The sequence below is a fragment of the Thamnophis sirtalis genome, unplaced genomic scaffold, assembly GCF_051295495.1.
Source record: "Thamnophis sirtalis isolate CommonGarterSnake01/CBP01778 unplaced genomic scaffold, rThaSir2_p1.2 scaffold_3, whole genome shotgun sequence".
Lineage (NCBI taxonomy): Eukaryota > Metazoa > Chordata > Lepidosauria > Squamata > Natricidae > Thamnophis > Thamnophis sirtalis.
The window spans coordinates 157026260-157044968 of record NW_028261383.1 but is presented as its reverse complement, the minus strand read 5'-3'; the positions used below and the strand labels follow the sequence as shown (position 1 = coordinate 157044968).

General features: G+C 40.8%; 1 protein-coding gene across 1 annotated transcript in view; it reads left to right on the top strand.

Moving 5' to 3' along the window:
* Positions 1 to 17027, top strand: part of AVIL (advillin) — a 46087-nt gene extending 29060 nt beyond the window's left edge. The window contains exons 12-20 of the mRNA XM_087710539.1: positions 292 to 429; positions 1577 to 1735; positions 6093 to 6272; positions 7069 to 7214; positions 8764 to 8908; positions 12717 to 12905; positions 13948 to 14016; positions 15622 to 15732; positions 16472 to 17027. Coding sequence (XP_087566665.1) covers positions 292 to 429; positions 1577 to 1735; positions 6093 to 6272; positions 7069 to 7214; positions 8764 to 8908; positions 12717 to 12905; positions 13948 to 14016; positions 15622 to 15732; positions 16472 to 16585 — 1251 coding nt within the window. The 3' untranslated portion in view covers positions 16586 to 17027. The remainder of the gene's footprint in view (positions 1 to 291; positions 430 to 1576; positions 1736 to 6092; positions 6273 to 7068; positions 7215 to 8763; positions 8909 to 12716; positions 12906 to 13947; positions 14017 to 15621; positions 15733 to 16471) is intronic.
* The last annotated feature ends 1682 nt before the right edge of the window (positions 17028 to 18709 follow it).

The window sequence follows — 18709 nt, the reverse complement described above, 5'->3', positions numbered from 1 at the left end:
ATTTTTGTCTACCTATGAAGTCCTTACCAAGGACCTGGGATAGGCAATTCTGGATGTTTGATGGTGTTACAGATATCATTACAGGATACAAGCAATTCCAAGTAAAGCCACCTTCTGCAATTGACTGATGGCAAATCTGTTAATGCCTGTGGTATCCAAGTGGTGCTCCAGTTATTTTAGGATTGCTTCCAAGGGGATGATGATGATTATCCATCTCAAGAAGTTAAAAGTTAGGCTACACATCCCCTCCCCAACCACAACTATGTCTGTCCTCTGTTTTGTCATCTTTAGATCTGGAGGATTGAGAACCTGGAGTTGGTAGAAGTGGACAAACAATGGCATGGATTTTTCTATGGTGGAGACTGTTATTTAATCCTGTATACCTATGAGTTGAAAAATAAGCCACATTACATACTTTACATCTGGCAGGTAGGTGTAGAATCTCAAATAAAAAGCACCTCTGGGATAACCATGACCTGAATGATTGAGAAACTTCATAGACATTCTTAACAGGTACAAGCAATTTCTTTGCATTCAAACCAGGACTGAATTGCCCATCGATCATACAATTGAATTACATTTCAAGATTTACTTATTGCTCATTCCAATTATCCCAAATTGGGTAAAAGTGGGTTTTGTTTGGGTAACAACAGACACACCTATCATAACAGGGATATTTAGATTGACTTAAAGCGTTTTCCCTACATTGGGTAAAAAGGACATTCTGCTCAGTTTGGAGTTATGAAGGGAAAAAATTGGGAAGCACTGGCTTATGCACTGGATCTGGCCAGACAATAAAAGAATTGTTTCTCCAAGGCCTGAGAATATTTATGTTGTGCTAGAATCTGCTATAAAGTGATTTGTTTTCTTGAACCCTCCCTCGATCTTCCTAGGTCCACAATATATATTAGCAATTTCAACAGAATGTCCTGGCTGGAGCCAGGTTGTTTAGGAACAGGTCCAGAACTTTATTTATGTGTCATTGCCTTGTTCTAATCCTCCCCCCTCCCCTTCCCATGTTTTCACTGGGGAGGAGAAAATATAAGGATAAATGTCAGTATTTCAGTAAGACAATGCGAGGACAGAAAATTGGATCACCTCTTTTCAAGTTTGCTGATTTCATCATAGTTGTCTCAGCTATGATGAAATCATAGAGACTGAGAATCACCACAGATATCTCATCATAGTGTTTTACAACTGAAATTTCAAAGCTAGCTGGAGATAAAGATGTATTACTTGCTTGTGAAGTAGATTTATATCATCTCTTGCGATTAATCCAAAGTGTTATAAAATCTGAATTCAAATCTCTCCATAACAAGCTTAGATAGGCAGGTAGAGATTTCACCTGCATAAAACGTTTTGTGAAGTAGTTTAGAGAGATCCTGGTGTTACAATTAGCCAGTGATGATAGGGCTAAATGGAGATTTGAACCCAGATCTCGCCAGTCTAATTCCAAGACCGCTAGAGACATACAAGTGGTGATTCTTAACCAATGTGTACTGTAAGTGTAAGATGACAATAGCAACCACAATTCCTTCTCAATTAAACCATGTCGTGTTTTCTCTATGTTATCCAGGGACGCCATACAACAGTGGATGAGCTTGCAGCCTCGGCTTATCTTGCAGTGCAAATGGATCAACAATTGAATGGGGAACCTGTGCAGGTCCGAGTGAATATGGGCAAGGAGCCACGTCACTTCCTGGCCATCTTCAAAGGCAAGCTTGTTATCTTTGAGGTAGGAAACAGGTTTATGCGGCATCAACTCTCCCACAAAAATACTGCATCCAGTTTTGGTCACCACACTATTAAAAAGATGTTGAGACTCTAGAAAAAGTTGCAGAGAAGAGCAACCAAGATGATTAGGGGATGGAGGCTAAAGCATACGATGAACTGTTGCAAGTACTTAGTATGGTTAGTCTAGTGAAGAGAAGGACCAGGAGAGACATGAAACTGCACCCCCTCCCCTGTGATTGTAAGCCGCCCTGAGTCCCCTCAGGGAAAAGGGCGGCCTATAAATCTTAATAAAATGCTAAAAAAAAATGCTAATGATCAAGGAGAGATTCAATCTAGAAATGAGGAATTTTCTGACAGTAAGAATCATCAACCAATGGAACAGAAGTTGCCTTCGAAAGTAGTGGGAGCTTCATCATTGGAAGCTTTCAAGAGGATATTGGATTGCCATTTGTCAGAAATGGTGTAGGGTCCCCTGCTTGGGCAGGGGATTGGACTAGATGACCTACAAGGTCCCTTCCAATTCTGATAATCTATAAATTTGATATGCAGCAATGACGATGCCAATAGAAGATAAATATTACATTTACGGCAAAAATCTTAAGAGAAAATTGGTGCAAGATGCTTATTTGTTGGCTTTTTCTTGTCACCAAACTGATTGCCAAAATAGATAACTTGTGCTAAAAAACTGCTGGAAATGCAATAATCAGGCTGGATCACTTTTTGTACACAATGACACTTTTGTACAAAGTTCAAAGACTCTGGAAGATTGAAATAAATTTTAAATACTGACTTCTCCCTCTCACCACTAATTTTCTTGCCACACAATTTCTGAAAAAAGTATACAGAATTGGCTCTATAGATGATAGAAGATACTAGGTTTCTTTATGGGTCCTACTGAAAATTATAATTCCTTTCATAGAAGAAAGGCAGACAAAGATTTGTCAGCATGCTTCAATGTCAAGAATTAACTTTGTACTTAAATAACTAATGTTAATGATTTTTTTTAACCTAAGAGACCATTTATGGAGTATAAATTCTGCACAAAAACTTGTACAACATCTGTAGTTTATTTTTCCTAATATAATACTTTAATCTAATAGATTTCATCTGATTCAGGATAATAAGGATGGGCTTCCATAGCTTGGCTAGAAACTCCCGCAAATTACTTATTCAGATGGGTGATTTTTAATTACATTGCATGTCAACACTCATTTAATTTGAATTTGGCAATGGCTTTTAAGCAGTGGATGATAAGATTGGAGCTGATATTTTATCCTTAGTGAGTTGTTACATCTGAGGTGGGGGGGGGGGTTTGGCTTAGTTTTATCCTATGAAAAAAACTGAACCTGAGATAAGATTTGCATCTAGGGTTAGGGTTAGCAATTCCTGAAATCTAATTTAGAATAAGCATGACACTGAAATTCAGGTTGAGATTGTATGTATAGTGAGCATATTACATTTTTTTTTTGATTGGTTTACCTCATAGAAAAAATTAAGGGACAAACATGTATTCTGAGGGGGAAAAACATGTACTTAGGCTTAGGATAAGGATCACCTGAAGTCTAGAGACTGTCAAAGGACTGTGATGGTTAGATTTGGGGTCCCTTTTTATATTCAGCACAAGAATCTCACATTTCCCTTTTTGCTCACATTTCCTTCAAGGGAAAAGCTACAAGAAAAAGACATTCTAATAGAAAATCTCCACATAATTAGGGTTAACATGTCCTAAGGTCTAGACCAGGGGTGGGCTTCAAAAATTTCAGCAACACTGGAAACATGGAGGCTGATTGCAAAGAAGGTTTAATTGTGAAGCAGAAGCACATGGGTGGTTCTGGGCAGCTGACTACATGGAGCAGCAGAGAATGAGGGATATTTACCGCATTTTTCAGAGTATAAGACGCATCAAGGTTTTGAAGAGGCATTTTTTTAAAAAAAAGTAAGTAGGTAGATAGAGAGGGAGAGAAAGAGAGAGAAATACAGTAAGTAGGTAGGGAGAGAGAGTGCTAGTTAGGTAGATAGGTAGATAGAGGGAGAGAGAGAGAGAGAAATAGAGAAAGAAATACATAGGGAGGGAGGGAGAGAGAGTAGGTAGGTTGGTAGGTAGAGGGATAGAGAGAGAAATAGAGAGAGAGAAATACAGTAGATAGATAGGGAAAGAGAGAGAGAGAGAGAAATACAGTAGATACGTAGGGAGAGAAAGAGAGAGAGTAGTAGGTATGTAGGTAGATGGAGGGGGAGAGAGAAAAATACAGTAACTAGGTAGGGAGAGAGAGAGAGAGTAGGTAGGTAAGTAGGTAGATAGAGGGAGAGGGCTGGGGGGTGCAAAAACAGCCCATTTTTTGCTCATTTCTGGGGAGCTCTTTCAAAGAGTTCCCCAGCCCCCAGGAGCTCTTTGAAGGCCTCCATAAGGGTATGCACAGCCATTTTGGTGAAGGGAGCGGGGCTTCGGGAGGCAAAAAATGCTGTATTCAATGTATAAGACGCACCCAGATTTTCAGCCTCTTTTTTGAGGAAAAAAGGTGCGTCTTATACTCCAAAAATATGGTATACCTTGTCTTGGGCTTTGAACGTGAACTTCCTGTTCCTGTGCAAGAACATGTATTCTATTGGCTGTGGTAGGGGTCAAAGCTAACCCTGTAGGTTGTCTGAGAAGTTTGGTTGAAGCTTGGGCTGATGTAACATCTTTAGGAGATTTAGCAATGCAGTGAGCATTGCTAGATAATCCTATTATGTCCTGGAGAGTCATGTCTTAATCCTATCACCCTGGACCTGAATGTCTTTTGTCTTGTAGATAGGATGACCCAATCTTTCTTAACCGGCACCAAATATCTGCTTTTTTCCTTTAGGGAAATATAATATTTTGCCTTTTTAAATATTCCTCAAAATATTTCATTCTTCTAGGAGGGGTGACTTCCCTCATGTTAGGTTTCCCTGACATTCAGCTCCAAATGAGATTGAGAGATAGCAACAATTGTTTCTTGAAAAACAATTCTTGGGGGGAAATGCCTGGATAAAAACCTCTGCTAAGGCCTCACCTTGTTGGCTAATGGATTCCAGAATGGGTGTTATGTCCTTTTAGCTCAATCATGTCTGTGGAAGAAGAAGATCTCCCAGAGAGGACGCACAGATACATCTGGGTTGACACAAACAAAAATAGGTTATTTTTAATAGGTTACCCATGACAGGACAAGAAGCAATAGATGGAAATTAATCAAAGAGAGAACAAGCCTACAACTAAGGAGAAATTTCCTGACAAGGAGGATAATTATTCAGAGGAACGACTTGCCTTCAGAGGTTGTGGGTGCTCCAACAACTGAGGTTTTTAAGAAGAGATGGGACAGCCATTTGTTTGAAATATCAGGGGGTTGGACTAGAAGACCTCCAAGGATCCTTCTATTATTCTGTTATTAAGCAACTTATTGAATGCCTGGGACAAATACAGGAAAGGAATAAGCTCAGAGATTCCCCTTCTTGCCTATGAATGTCTATGTTGGGGAAGATACTAAAGAAATAGAAAGGCAATGATTTGTTCAGATTAAAAGGTTTTATTATGAGCAGGACAGCATTAAAGATTTTTTAGTCTTTTGCTACCCGGTGGATTCTTATATTTCACTGGTTTCAATACCTTCAGATAAACAGCTCAGCAACAAAAGAATTAGGGAAACAAAAGGGTATTTTGAGAATCTGAAAAAAAACTTCTAATTCATAATACTCAACATTTGTTAGGCACAGTGAAATATAGTAAAATATGTCTCGGAATTTGAACAAGTCAAAGATGATGCAATTAAATGGATGCAAAGGTTGAATACGCTAATAGAGATGGAGCTGTGGGAACAGAAAAAGTATTAAATTTACTTCAAGTATTCCAGTTACAGTTATTAAAATTAGCAGCTCTGTTTCCCTGAAACGTTGGGAATGCAATAAATAGATGTGGTGACAATATTGCATAATTCCAATGACATTGGAAAATAAGTCATCACAGAGAAATTTGGAAAGCCATAATATCATTCCATCCTGAAATATTTTTAATTAAATTTTTATTGGCCATGTGCCATCAAGCCAATGTTGATCCTTAGTTACTATACAGATTTTCTCTAGAATAACCTAATCTGGTCCTTCAACTCTTCCAGTGATTTGCATGATAAATGAAAATTATTCAGCCAGTTTTAACCTTAACAAAACTGCAGATCGTCTTAATAAAAAAGTCTAAATTACATGGTATCTTTCAGATGTTTCAGCCTACAACTCTCAGAAACCTTTGCTATCAGCTAGGAGTTGGTCAAAACCCACCTTTTGCATTATGAACTTGGTTTGCAGCAAAGTTGGTTTGTTCTGCCTTTTTGTCACATTCTCTGCAGGGTGGAACATCCAGGAAAGACAAAAATGAATTGGAACCCCCAGTGAGGCTCTTCCAGATCCGTGGAATAGAGATTTTCAACAGAAAAGCAGTGGAGGTGCCGGCTTCTGCTGCATCTCTTAATTCCAATGATGTCTTCTTGCTTAAGACACAGGGAGACCATTACCTATGGTATGGCAAGGTGAGACCAAGAGCTTTAGGAGTTTGAGAAAATTTCTACATTAGCCTTCCATTAACTTCCAAGTCATTATGACAATGGCCTTTATTTTACTACTAGCCAGTGACCTGGCATTGCCCGGGTATTTATAGACGTTGAAGTGTTTGTCTGACAGGGAGCCATTGAGAGGGGCCTTTCTTCCCCCTACTCCCATGCCCATCATTCCTGCCCTCTCCCTTCCCTCTCCCATGCGCTCCTCTTTCCCACCCTGTGTACAATCCTGGCACATTGCCCCAAAATCAACAGGCACTTCCCTATTGGTCCACTGGAGTGCGAATGTCACAATGTCCAGAGTTATGCTGGAACGAACACACACACAGACACATATACACACACCAGAGGTGTCTCTCCCCCCCCTCCCCCCAGTATTTGTTTCAAGAGGATAAGTCATCTATGTACCAAGTTTGGTTGAAATTGCTCAAGGCATTCCAGAATGCTGGAACAAATAAACAAACAAACAAACAAGCATACATACATACATACATACATACATACATACATACATACATACATCCTTTTTATAGAAGAGAAAAAGAAAAGAAGATTTTATATCAGAAGGAACGGTGTGCACATGTACAATTAAAATAAATTGATTATTTGGCACGCAGAATCTAGGCTTTTAGGGAAGAGGGAGAATTCATTGATTTTTATTTAAGAAAGTTTGGGAAGAGATGAAATTGGATGGCATTTCTACCCAATGGCTGTACTTCTTTGTGGTTCTTTCTCCTTCCCCCCCCCACTTCTGTGGTTTTCATGGCAGGGTTCTAGTGGAGATGAACGAGAAATGGCTAAGGAGCTAGCTGCTGTTATCTGTGACGGACTTCAAGAAACTGTGGCTGAGGGACAAGAACCAGCTGAATTTTGGGAGCTGCTTGGAGGCAAAGCCCCTTATTCAAGTGATAAAAAGTAACAACTTCTCTCTTCTTTTGTCTTTTAATGACCCCATAATCCCTTGCATCGGGGTGGAGTCAGGGCAACAGTAAGGAGCTGAGTGTTTACTGGCTGGATGCCCTTCCTGTTGCCAATGCAGAATTCGCAGCGGATATTTTCACATTGTGCCCAGAGAGAGAAATATCTGCCGCTACCTAGGATCGAACTCACAGTCTCCCGATTGTGAGGCGAGAGCTCCACCTCTAGGCCACTGCAACACTCTAATGACTTTTATCTCAATTATTAATATTTTGGCCTTCTTCAGAATGTTAATTAAGCCTAATGTAGAATCTTCCAAAGAGGCCATTTTTTATTTTATTTTACAGGGTCTTTAACTGGGCCTTTAACTCATAAGCTGAAATTATTTCTATGGCTACTACTTATTACTGTATAATTTTTTGAGTTAAATGTTTATGTTTGATGTTTGAATTTGTGCATTGGTACACTAACTCAAATATTGAAGCGTATTTTACTGAAAACATCACATTGATTTTAAGGATTTCGTAGCACTTTTGAAGGATAAATGGTAAAAGGAAAGCAAAAACCAAGGGATGCAATGTATAAAGTACAGCTGAATTAAGAACTTTTAAAAATTATTCCATTGGCAGGATCTTCCCACTAGAGTTCAACTCAAAATACTCTAACTAATAAAAAGAAGGATCACCCAGGGCAGTTTTTTGAAGGACCCTGAGACTGCACGGAATGCAGAAAAACTTCACTAGGTGAAAAGCTTCCCCCAGATGCAGTAAACTAGGGGTGTCAGACTCAATTTCATTCAGGGTCTCATCAGGGTTGTATTGATCTTGAGGGGCTGAGGTGGGCGTGGCCAACTCGACATCACTCGTATCGGGACGCCTGTGGTGGCCTGTGTGCCCTGTCAGAGAAAAACAGGCTCCCAAGCTCTGTTTTCAGTTGCCACGGCCTCCTGCAACCTTGCCAGTGAAAACTGCCAGCTCCATTTTTGCTGGCAGAGGCACCGTTAGGGCCGGTCCTTCACTGTTTCCAGTGGTCCCGTGGGCCAAATCTCAGCACCCCGTGGGCCAAATCTGGCCCCCGGACCTTGAGTTTGACATCCCTGCAGTAAACTATTCCATTCATGAGAGATTTATGCTAGATACAACCAGTCGTGGGATTCAAATAATTTAACAACTGGTTCTAATGATTTCTTCCAATAACCAGTTCACCAAACTGCTCAGGGTGTTAACAACCGGTTCTCCCGAAGTGGTGTGAACTGGCTGAATCCCACCACTGGATACAGCCTAATATAAACAAAGAGGTTGGGGAAAGTGTCAGCTGATCTGAGGCTTTGTTATCCAGCCTCCATCCATACAATTTTGTAGCCTCTGTGAGACTTAAGAGCAAGGTTGGAAGATTTGTGGCTCTCCAGATATTCTTGAGGATGCGTCCAGGGTTCATCATTTTTTTTTGTGTGGAGTTGACTGGATCTGCAGAGACAGTTTAACAATCTCAGTGGCTGCCTATCTTGAAGGATCTCTAGGTCACCTAATCCACCTTTGTCTTACAGACTGCAGCAAGAGATCCCTGATCATCCTCCACGGCTTTTTGAGTGCTCCAACAAAACTGGACGGTTTGTGGTCATTGAGATAACTGACTTTACTCAAGATGATCTGAATGAAAGTGATGTTATGCTGCTGGATATTTGGGACCAGGTGATATTTGGCAGCAGGAAAACCTCCTTCTTTTCAATCTCTATCACAGTGTTTCTCAACCTTGGGGACTTTAAGTCCTGTGGACTTCAACTCCCAGAATTCCCCAGCCAAACACTGCTCTATCATTTTTTAAGATATGCATATCTCTGATTCCTTCCTGTGTTAATCTTGCTTATTAGAAAGTTAAAGGCAGTTTTTGACATTTTAGTTCCTTTTAGCATTGGAGAGTTGTGTTATATTCTAAGATACATGAAAGATAGATAGGTGATAGATAGAAGATAGATACATAAATAGCTTAGAGGTTGAGATGAAAATTTAGCTAAAAGCAGAAAAGCAAAACAATGAACTCCGATGTTCAAAAATTCACATCTATAGCAATAGCAATAGCAATAGCAGTAGACTTATATACCGCTTCATAGGGCTTTCAGCCCTCTCTAAGCGGTTTACAAAGAGTCAGCATATTGCCCCCAACAATCTGGGTCCTCATTTTACCCACCTCGGAAGGATGGAAGGCTGAGTCAACCCTGAGCCGGTGAGATTTGAACCGCTGAACTGCTGATCTAGCAGTAGCCTGCAGTGCTGCATTTAACCACTGTGCCACCTTGGCTCTAGAATGTGCAATGTGCTTCACTTCACTGAAGCTAAATGCAAAAATAGAATAGAATAGAATTCTTTATTGGCCAAGTGTGATTGGACACACAAGGAATTTCTCTTTGGCGCAAATGCTCTCAGTGTACATAAAGAAAAGTAAAATAGAATACATTCATCAAGAATCATAAGATACAACACTTAGTGATAGTCATAGTTTACTAATAAGCAATCAAAGTATACTAGGAAACAAATAAAACAATATAAATTGTAAAGATACAAGCAACATGATTATAGTCATAAGTGGGAAGAGATAGGAACTAGGAAGGAAGAGAACAACAGTAATACAGTTTTAGTATATAATTTGACAGTGTTGTGGGAATTATTTGTTTAGCAGAGTGATGGGATTCGGGGGGAAACTGTCCTTGTGTCTAGTTGTTCTGGTGTGCAGTGCTCTATAGCATCGTTTTGAGAGTAGAAGTTGAAACAATTTATGTTCAGGGTGTGAGGGGTCTGTAGATATTTTCACAGCCCTCTTTTTGACTCGTGCAGTATACAGGTCCTCAATGGAAGGCAGGTTGATGGCAATTGTTTTTTTTTCTGCAGTTCTAATTATCCGTTGAAATCTGTATCCGTCTTGTTTGGTTGCAGAGCCAAACTAGACAGTTATAGAGGTACAGAAGCTTTGTAATGTACTTCTGTTTAACTAAAACATCATGTCACAAGATACATTAATGGCTACAAGCTGGGATGGACTTGAGGGGACTCACAAAATCATGGAGGATAAAGCCTTTAATGAATATTAGTGTTAAGGACTGAGTGCAACCTTGAGTAGTAGACAGCCTCAGTTCTCAAATGCCAGCTATTTAGGAGGGGATGGAAAGAGAGGTGGGTTAGGCTGACCCAGAATTAGCCTCATGCTCAAAACGTTAAGCTTCTAAGATAACAAAAACAGCTTTTCTGACATAGGCTTCATGAAGGACAAATGGGATATACAATGAAAATAGCCATAGCCCGTTGCGTTTCTAGGTAACTAGGTTAATATCTCCATGACTGTCTGGAGCACGGTGTAGCTGTCACTGGTTTTTTTTGTGCTTCTAAAGTTTTACAAGAGCAGCTAGTAGACTCTAGGAAGGCAGAGCTCTTATACAGGTAGTCCTTAACTTACAACCGTCCATTTAATGACCATTAAAATTATAACGGCACGGATTGAAGTGATTTATGACCCGTTTTCACACTTACGACCATTGTAGCATCCCCACGATCACGTGATCAAAATTCAGACACTTGGCAACCCGACTCGCATTTGTGACGACTGCAATGTCCCAGGATCACATGATGATGGCAAACCTCCGACAAGCAAAGTCAACGGGGAAGCCAGGTTCACTTAATAACCATGCAACTAATTTAACAACCACAGTGAGTCACTTAACAACTTGGCAAGAAAGGTCGTAAAAATGAAGTAAAGCTCACTTAACCACTGTCTCTCTTAGAAACAGAAATTTTGGACTGAATTGTGGTCGTAAGTCGAGGACTACCAGTAGTCTGACAAAGCATGGACATTTCTACTGTATACAGTCAATGGAAACCATGTTTTGAACTATGTGGTAGAGCAGACAGCCCCTGCTTGTGATTCTTTAAAGAATCTTTCCCTATCTTTCCCCTCAGCATCTGCCACATGATTTTATTTTTACTGTATTTATTTATTAAATGTATATGCCACCCACCTCACTTCAAGGAATGAATGAGTGATTCAGGGAGGGAGGAAAAAAGTTGTTTCAGAGAATCGTGCTAGGCTTGTTATCTCCACATCGCCACACAACTGCTTCTTTGAAAATGAACTTGAATGATGATATGACCCTGGTCCCTCATTTTCTGAGAAGGCCAACATAGCCTTTCACAAGAGTTCCAACTGATGGCCCTTCAGCTAACTTTGGATAACTGACTGGAAAAAATATTTCCAGTCAGGGGAACTTGGGGAAAGTATTTTTATTGACTGTGAATGAGGAACTTGTGCCCCCTTTAGATTTCCCCACAATCTCAGCATGGGGTAGCTAGACAGATGTAGGATTTAAGTGGGGATGAGGTAGGGAAGGGAGGAAAAAAATAGCCTGAGATATTTTGATGTACAGTATGTGAGTTCAGCAAACTCTCATTCACTTAGAGATTTATCTCAATGTTTCAACAAACACAATGGAATTTTAACAGAATTGGTAATTGATATGATACTAGGAATTGGTCTCATATGTAATCTGTAACCAACCTATATAGCCAACCTGTATTCCCCCCACCACCTCTGGAACGATCTCCCTGTGGAGATTCGGACCCTCGCCACCCTTCAGGCTTTCTGCAAAGCCGTTAAAACCTGGCTGTTCCGGCAGGCCTGGGACTGATGAGTTCCCAGCCCCACTTGAATTGTTGTGGCTGTTGATGAGTTTTTAATCTGTTTGTATTTGTCTGTCTTTTCGTTTTTTGTACTTCTCCTTTCCCCCTATTTAGTTTGTTAGCCGCCCTGAGTCCCCTCGGGGAATAGGGTGGCATACAAGTTCAATAAAACTAAACTAAACTTCCTAATTTAAATGCTGTTTTAGTGTATCCACCTATGCATTTGCTGAAGTGAGCTACCTTTTGTGCCTTTTAATAAAATATGTTAGTTAGAAGAGATATTACCAGATTTTTCTATATTTTTTTTTACTACAATAAGGTAAAGGTTCCCCTCGCACATATGTGGTAGTTGTTCCCAACCCTAGGAGGCAATGCTCATCTCCATTTCAAAGCTGAAGATCCAGCGCTGTGGCCGGCATGACTAAACACTGAAGGCGCATGGAACGCTGTTACTTTCCCACCAAATGTGGTTCCTATTTTTCTACTTTCATTTTTACATGCTTTCGAACTGCTAGGTTGGCAGAAGCTGGGACAAGTAATGGGAGTTCACTCTGTTACATGGCGCATGGGATTCGAACCGCTGAACTGCTGATCTTTCTGATCGACAAGCTCAGCGTCTTAGCCACTGAGTCACCGCGTCCCTACTACAATAGACTACTATAAACTCTTCCTACAGCACTGGTCCTAAAACTCAACAGGCTTTAAAACTCACGTCTACTTAGAATTTTGTTTCAGCAGAAGAGTTCCTAACTCTCACCATTTCCAAACTAAAAGTTTCGCCTTTCGCTCAAGTTACTTGAAAACTGCTCCTCTTCTCCCCTTTCCCCCTCTTCAGGTGTTCATGTGGGTTGGCAAAGAAGCCAACGAGATAGAGAAGAAGGAGGCATTGGCAACTGCTCAGGAATATCTGCAAACCCACCCTAGTGGGAGGGAGGTTGATACTCCCATTCTACTGATTAAGCAAGGTTTTGAACCGCCCAACTTCACTGGCTGGTTCCTGGCTTGGGATCCTAACAAATGGAGCGTAAGTAAAAATTATAGTATATCTAAAACACACTATTTCTTATTTTTGAGGATTATTACCTCAGCCCTGGAATATCTAATTAAAAGCCATCAGCGTATGTCTTTTTAAAATGAATAAAGCACATATTGTGTGTATTTGGACATTTAGTGTTACAAATATTTATTTATCGATTCATTTATAATATTTAAGAACTACCCATCTCCCTCAGAGTATTATAAATTCAGGGGTGGGCTGCTGGGGATTCATAGGAGTTCAGGAGAACTTCTAGCTAAGATTCTGTGCAGTTCGGAGAACCCCCAAATCCCACTCCTGGCCCTCCCCTCCTGAGTCCCCAAGCGGCCTGTTTTGGATGCAGGTAAGTGCAGGGAGCGTGGGGAGGCTTGGGGAGGCCGAAAAACAGGCCTACCAGAAGTTTGAGAAGGCCGAAAAGGACCTCCAGAGCCTGGGGAAGCTGTTTTTGCCACCCCGGAGGTTCGAGGAAAGCCTGCAGAGCCCAGGGAGGGCAAAAAGCCCCCCCTCCATGGTGCAGGAGGCCAACTAGGCCATGAGCACCATAGCCACGCCCACCCAGCAACCAGGCAGAGAACCCCTTGCTAAAAATTTTGAAGCCCACCCCTGGTATTATTAATACCGTATTAGAAACCATACCTGTATGTCCAAATTTTGTTTGGTGAATATAGAATTTCTCCATGTTGAAAATGAATTTATTCCAAACCTAATACAACATTTGATAGCTATTTTGAACATTCCAAGGGTTAATATACTTCTTATAATTCCAGTACAATACTCTTGTAATAAGGGACTGCCAGTACAGACTTTCCTCCTCCTTGTTCTTTTCAATGGGAGGAAGGGCATTTAAAGCACCTCTTGAACTAGTGTGGTGTGACCAGGGTGAAGTGCAGATTGGTAGAGATTTTCTCAATTTCCCGGTTTACAGCTGAAAGTGACTCTCCTCCATGTGTATATCACAGGTTCAGTTCCCAGCGCTCAAATTTAATGGTGAAATAACTCTTTAAGTGATGGGCTTTTGTGTTTTTTGCAGGAAGGGAAGACATATGAGCAACTGAAGAAGGAACTGAGAGATGCCAATGACGTTATCAGAATCGCAGATGTAAGTCAGTCTGCTTATACTGGGAGAACCACCGCCCATGGTTAAGCAATTGGCTGGAAGAGAAATTGGAAGCTGCTGTATTTCAGTCATATCCAGTCACTGATCCTTTGAGATGTTGGCGATCATGTTGGCAATCCTATTTTTGTCAACAGCCGCATAAAAAAGTGCTGCTGAGTTTTGTCCAAACCAGTCCCTTAGGTTTTGAAGCCATGATGTCCTTCTTCCGCCCGGCCCTCCTTTGCCTTCAATCTTTCCCTGGAGGATTAAGTGAAGGATGCTGCATTTTTCTGGGTGTCGCATCACATGTCCAAAATATTCTAACTTTCGCTTTTTAATGGCTTTGATGATTTCCCTTTGCTTTCCCAGGTGGCTTATCACCTCCCCATTTGTGATTTTGTCAACTCAGGGACGATACTAGACATTACAATTCAAAGGAACATATGTGATCTGAGATGATATGTTCCTGTATTTTTCTATAGTAGCTCTCCATGGCCTTGGATAGAGAGGCTTTCTCAGAAACTGCTTCCTAAGATCCTTTAAACAGGAAACTGAAAACATGATTTGCCTATAAGCTCTGGTCACGTTACATACTCCATCCTGCAGGCTTATCAAACAATGTAGTCACACTGGGCTCGTGCTGATATACTTTTGTTCACCTTCCTCTATGCATCTCCTCTTAGCTTCTTCAGTACGTCAGTGAAGAAGGCTTTGGATTGATGACGTGTTTTTCGAGTTTCCTGGGCAAAAGCCATTACTAAGCTTATGTGCTGCTGAAAGATAGTGGCAGTGATAGAACAATTTAAAGCTTCTATTAGGACCAAAGGATCTATTTTCAGAAAAGGGTTTCCACAACATCCTGCACAGTTGATTGTTACCCCCCCCCCCCGAAGCACCTTTACTGGGGACCAGATGCTCTGCCAAATCTCTGTATCAGGCACAACTTGTCCCCAAAGCAGAGAATCAGCAGGAGAAAACACTGCATACCTAAAACAGTGAGAGAACACGGGGTAGAAAAGGTGATTCTTACTCTTTCGATTAAGCCATTTGGTATTTGATGATGAGATGACTAAATCTTTGTAAAAAAAAGGGCACCAGCAAACATTAGTCTAGAAGAGGAATGGGAAACCTGTGACCATCCATATGTTAACCAACAATTTCTAGCTTCATTTACCATTGTTATCTAAAGCCACATCTGGAAAGGATGTCTTTTCCTTGCTATGAAACGTCCCACCAATAACCTCTAAATGTTTTGGAAAACAATCTAGCAGGGAAGCCTGGGAATTATAGCAATAGCACTTAGACTTATATACCGCTTTACACTGCTCTACAGCCCGCTCTAAGCGGTTTACAGAGTCAGCATATTTTCCCCAACAATTTGGGTCCTCATCTTACCCACCTCAGAAGGATGGAAGGCTGAGTCAATCTTGAGCCTGGTGAGATTTGAACTGCCGAATTACAGGCAGTCAGCAGAAGTCAGCCTGCAGTCCTGCACTCTAACCACTGTGCCACCACAGCTCAGTAGTTCCGCTTTTGAGGATACCAGAAGGCTGGTCCAGTAGATAAAATTTTCAGCAAGCTTTTAAGAATTTGCTGTGCTCTGTTTAGGATGACGGACTTGAAACCCTGAGCAGCAGCAAGAGTGCAATCTATTCTCTAGAAGTTCTGCTCTCCAGCCTGGAGGACTTACCCGAAGATGTGGATCCAGCTAAGAAGGAGGTAAGTCCTATTGAGCATTTGCCATGGGCTGAGAAAAGTAACCAGACTTAGCCTCAAAGATTCCATAAAGACATGCCTCTTGTTTTAAAACTGAGGGGCAGGATTGATCATTTCAGACTTGCAGGTAGTATATTTTCTAATTTTCTTGGCTGCACAAATCAGCTCTAGATATTTTGGGTTATACCTGGCAATGTGCCGGGCTTCTGAAATCATAAACAGAAAATTAAGGGATAAAACACCCCGCCTACACCTACACACACACGGATTTCGGAAGTTTGAATTGCAACTCAATGGCAAGTATATCTCCCCAGTTCTCATTCATCTACAAAATTGGCATACGAGGAAGGATTCTAGCCCTAACTCATTGAAGCCTTATTTTTCCCTCTTATATAGTCAGCCTATAGTTAAATAACTAGGACAACATGTGTTAATTCCTTTATCATTACCTCAATCCATTTTTTTAGTCCTTTGCCAAAAGTTTCTCATGACAACCATATTTTAAACAAGTTATGTTTCTTAGTGCATACTGCTCAGTGTGGTAAGACCTTTACCTTTCAATCCGGTGTGGTTTCTTCCTCTAATCAAAATAAGACTTTTAAGAGCAAATGGAATGATTAATTTAGTCTGATGGGAACTGTAGAGCTAATGTTAACCGAATTGGGAGAAATCCCATTGTTTCTACATTCTGCTCCAGCCTCATCCTTCTTACTCATCTGTTGTTATTTTTCCCCATCCATAGAATTTCCTGTCAGATGATGATTTTATGAGAGTCTTTGGAATCCCCCGGGAAAAGTTCGCTACTCTCCCTGCTTGGAAGCAACTTAACATGAAAAAAGAAAGGGGTCTTTTCTGAGGAAAAAGACAATACGGCATTTCTCAAACTTGAAGTTGGGAACCATCTTTCTTGGGTTTCTCTTCATTCAAGGAGCCAAGTCCAGAAGCAGCTTGCTTCAGGAGCTGTCTTTCTTTTAAGAGTGTATCCATATTGGGCCTAAGTACATTCAGAAAGTTGTTTTAATCTATTAAGGGCTGTTGCTGTCCAGGAAGTTTATTCTCCCCGCTATCATCAAGTACCCTCTCTCTAACAAGTCTTCATTAGCAGAAAAGTCACTGCCTATGAAGTAAACTGAACTGCTGAAACTTGGCAGACCCACTAGTAATTGGGGCTGTGCTTTGGGCAAATATCTACCCTATAAATAGGAACTGGGTTGACTCCTGGAAATCCAAGCTTTTTGGAAGGGCTGCCGCTTTGAAGCATGTACTGTTACATGATCACTATTAAATATGTGAATAGTACCTTATTTGCTCTGAATCTTATTATCTATTTTCAAGGAATATTGGAACTGTGAAAGGAAGAACTTTCAGGCGTTCTTGGATGACAACTCCCATTATTCCTAATGATAATGCTGGTTAGGAACGGTGGTGGCACAATGGTTAGAATGCAGTGTTGTAGGCTAATTCAGCTCACTGTTAGAAGTTCGATTCTGACCGGCTCAAGGTTGACTCAACTTTCCATCCTTCAGAGGTGGATAAAATGAGGACCCAGATTGTTGGGGGCCATATGCTGACTCTGTAAACCGCTTAGAGAGGGCTGTAAAGCACTGTGAAGTGGTATATTGCTATTGGGATGGATGGGTACCCGAGGTTATCCAATGATTCACAGACTTGCCTTCCCCTTTAAGGTTACATACAAAGGATCCTGAATTATAGATGCTTCATTTCAGAAGTTTAGCAAGGTGATTGTTCTTGCCCTTGCACTTTTTAAAATTTTATGTGAATTTTTATATTACCCAATAAAACAAACAATTGGAGGTTAGGGCTGGGCAAGAAACAAGCATATTACTTATTTTTAATGACTGGATTTCATTCTGTGTTACAGACACTCGTTCTCAGTTCAACCTACATCAAATTACATAGTACCACATTAAGCACCTGAAGGGAATGCCAGATATAAAGCCCAGAAAATTAAATAATAGAATAAGCTAATTTCTCTGGACAAGATACATATGCTGTATTTTTTTTATAGTATACATTTTTTTAAAAAACATTTTTTTAACCCTCCTTTATGTTGCTCACAAGTTTCAGGACCTGTCATCTATAGCAGTGTTTCCCAACCTTGGCAACTTGAAGATGTCCGGACTTCAACTCCCAGAATTCCCCAGCCAGCGAATGCTGGCTGGGGAATTCTGGGAGTTGAAGTCCGGACATCTTCAAGTTGCCAAGGTTGGGAAACACTGATCTATAGCATTGATTGCCATCTATCAAGGCTTATCTAAGAACAAGAATATATACCAAAAGCCCAATTTACCTTAACTTAGTGCAATCTTCTACCTCTGTTCTACTTTGACTTGACTAGTCTGCCATGCTTTCTTTCCCTGATATGCTTCCAATTACTCACAATCAGGCATAGTGCACAACAAATTCCTGAGCGCACACACTACTGCAGGAGCACATCTTAGCAGCTGCCATTTTGGCATTGTATACAAGTAAGCCATCTTTTATCCAGCACCAACAAACAGGAGCTCCTGCATCAGGGATTGGCAACTTGGTCATTAGGTAAAGCTGTTACTAAATGAAGCAGCAATTGTGTATATGATCTTACTTCAACTTTTCTTTCATGGACCGTGAAGTTCATGAATGTGAGGATTGGTCACAAAGTCATAATGTACAGAATAACAAAGTGGGAAGGGAAGGGACCTTGGAGGTCTTCTAGTTCAACCCCCTGCTCAAGTAGCACTCTCATTCCATCCCAGGCAAATGGCTCCCCAATCTTTTCTTTAAAATCTCCAATGACGGAGCACCTACAACTTCTGGAGAGAAGCCATTCCATGGATTAATTGTTCTCACTGATAGGAAATTTCTCCTTAATTCTAGATCAGATCTGTTTGATAAGCTTTCACCCGTTACTTCTTGTCCTGCCCTCAAGTTCTTTGGAGAATAGGTTGACCACATTCTCTGTGGCAGCCACTCAAATATC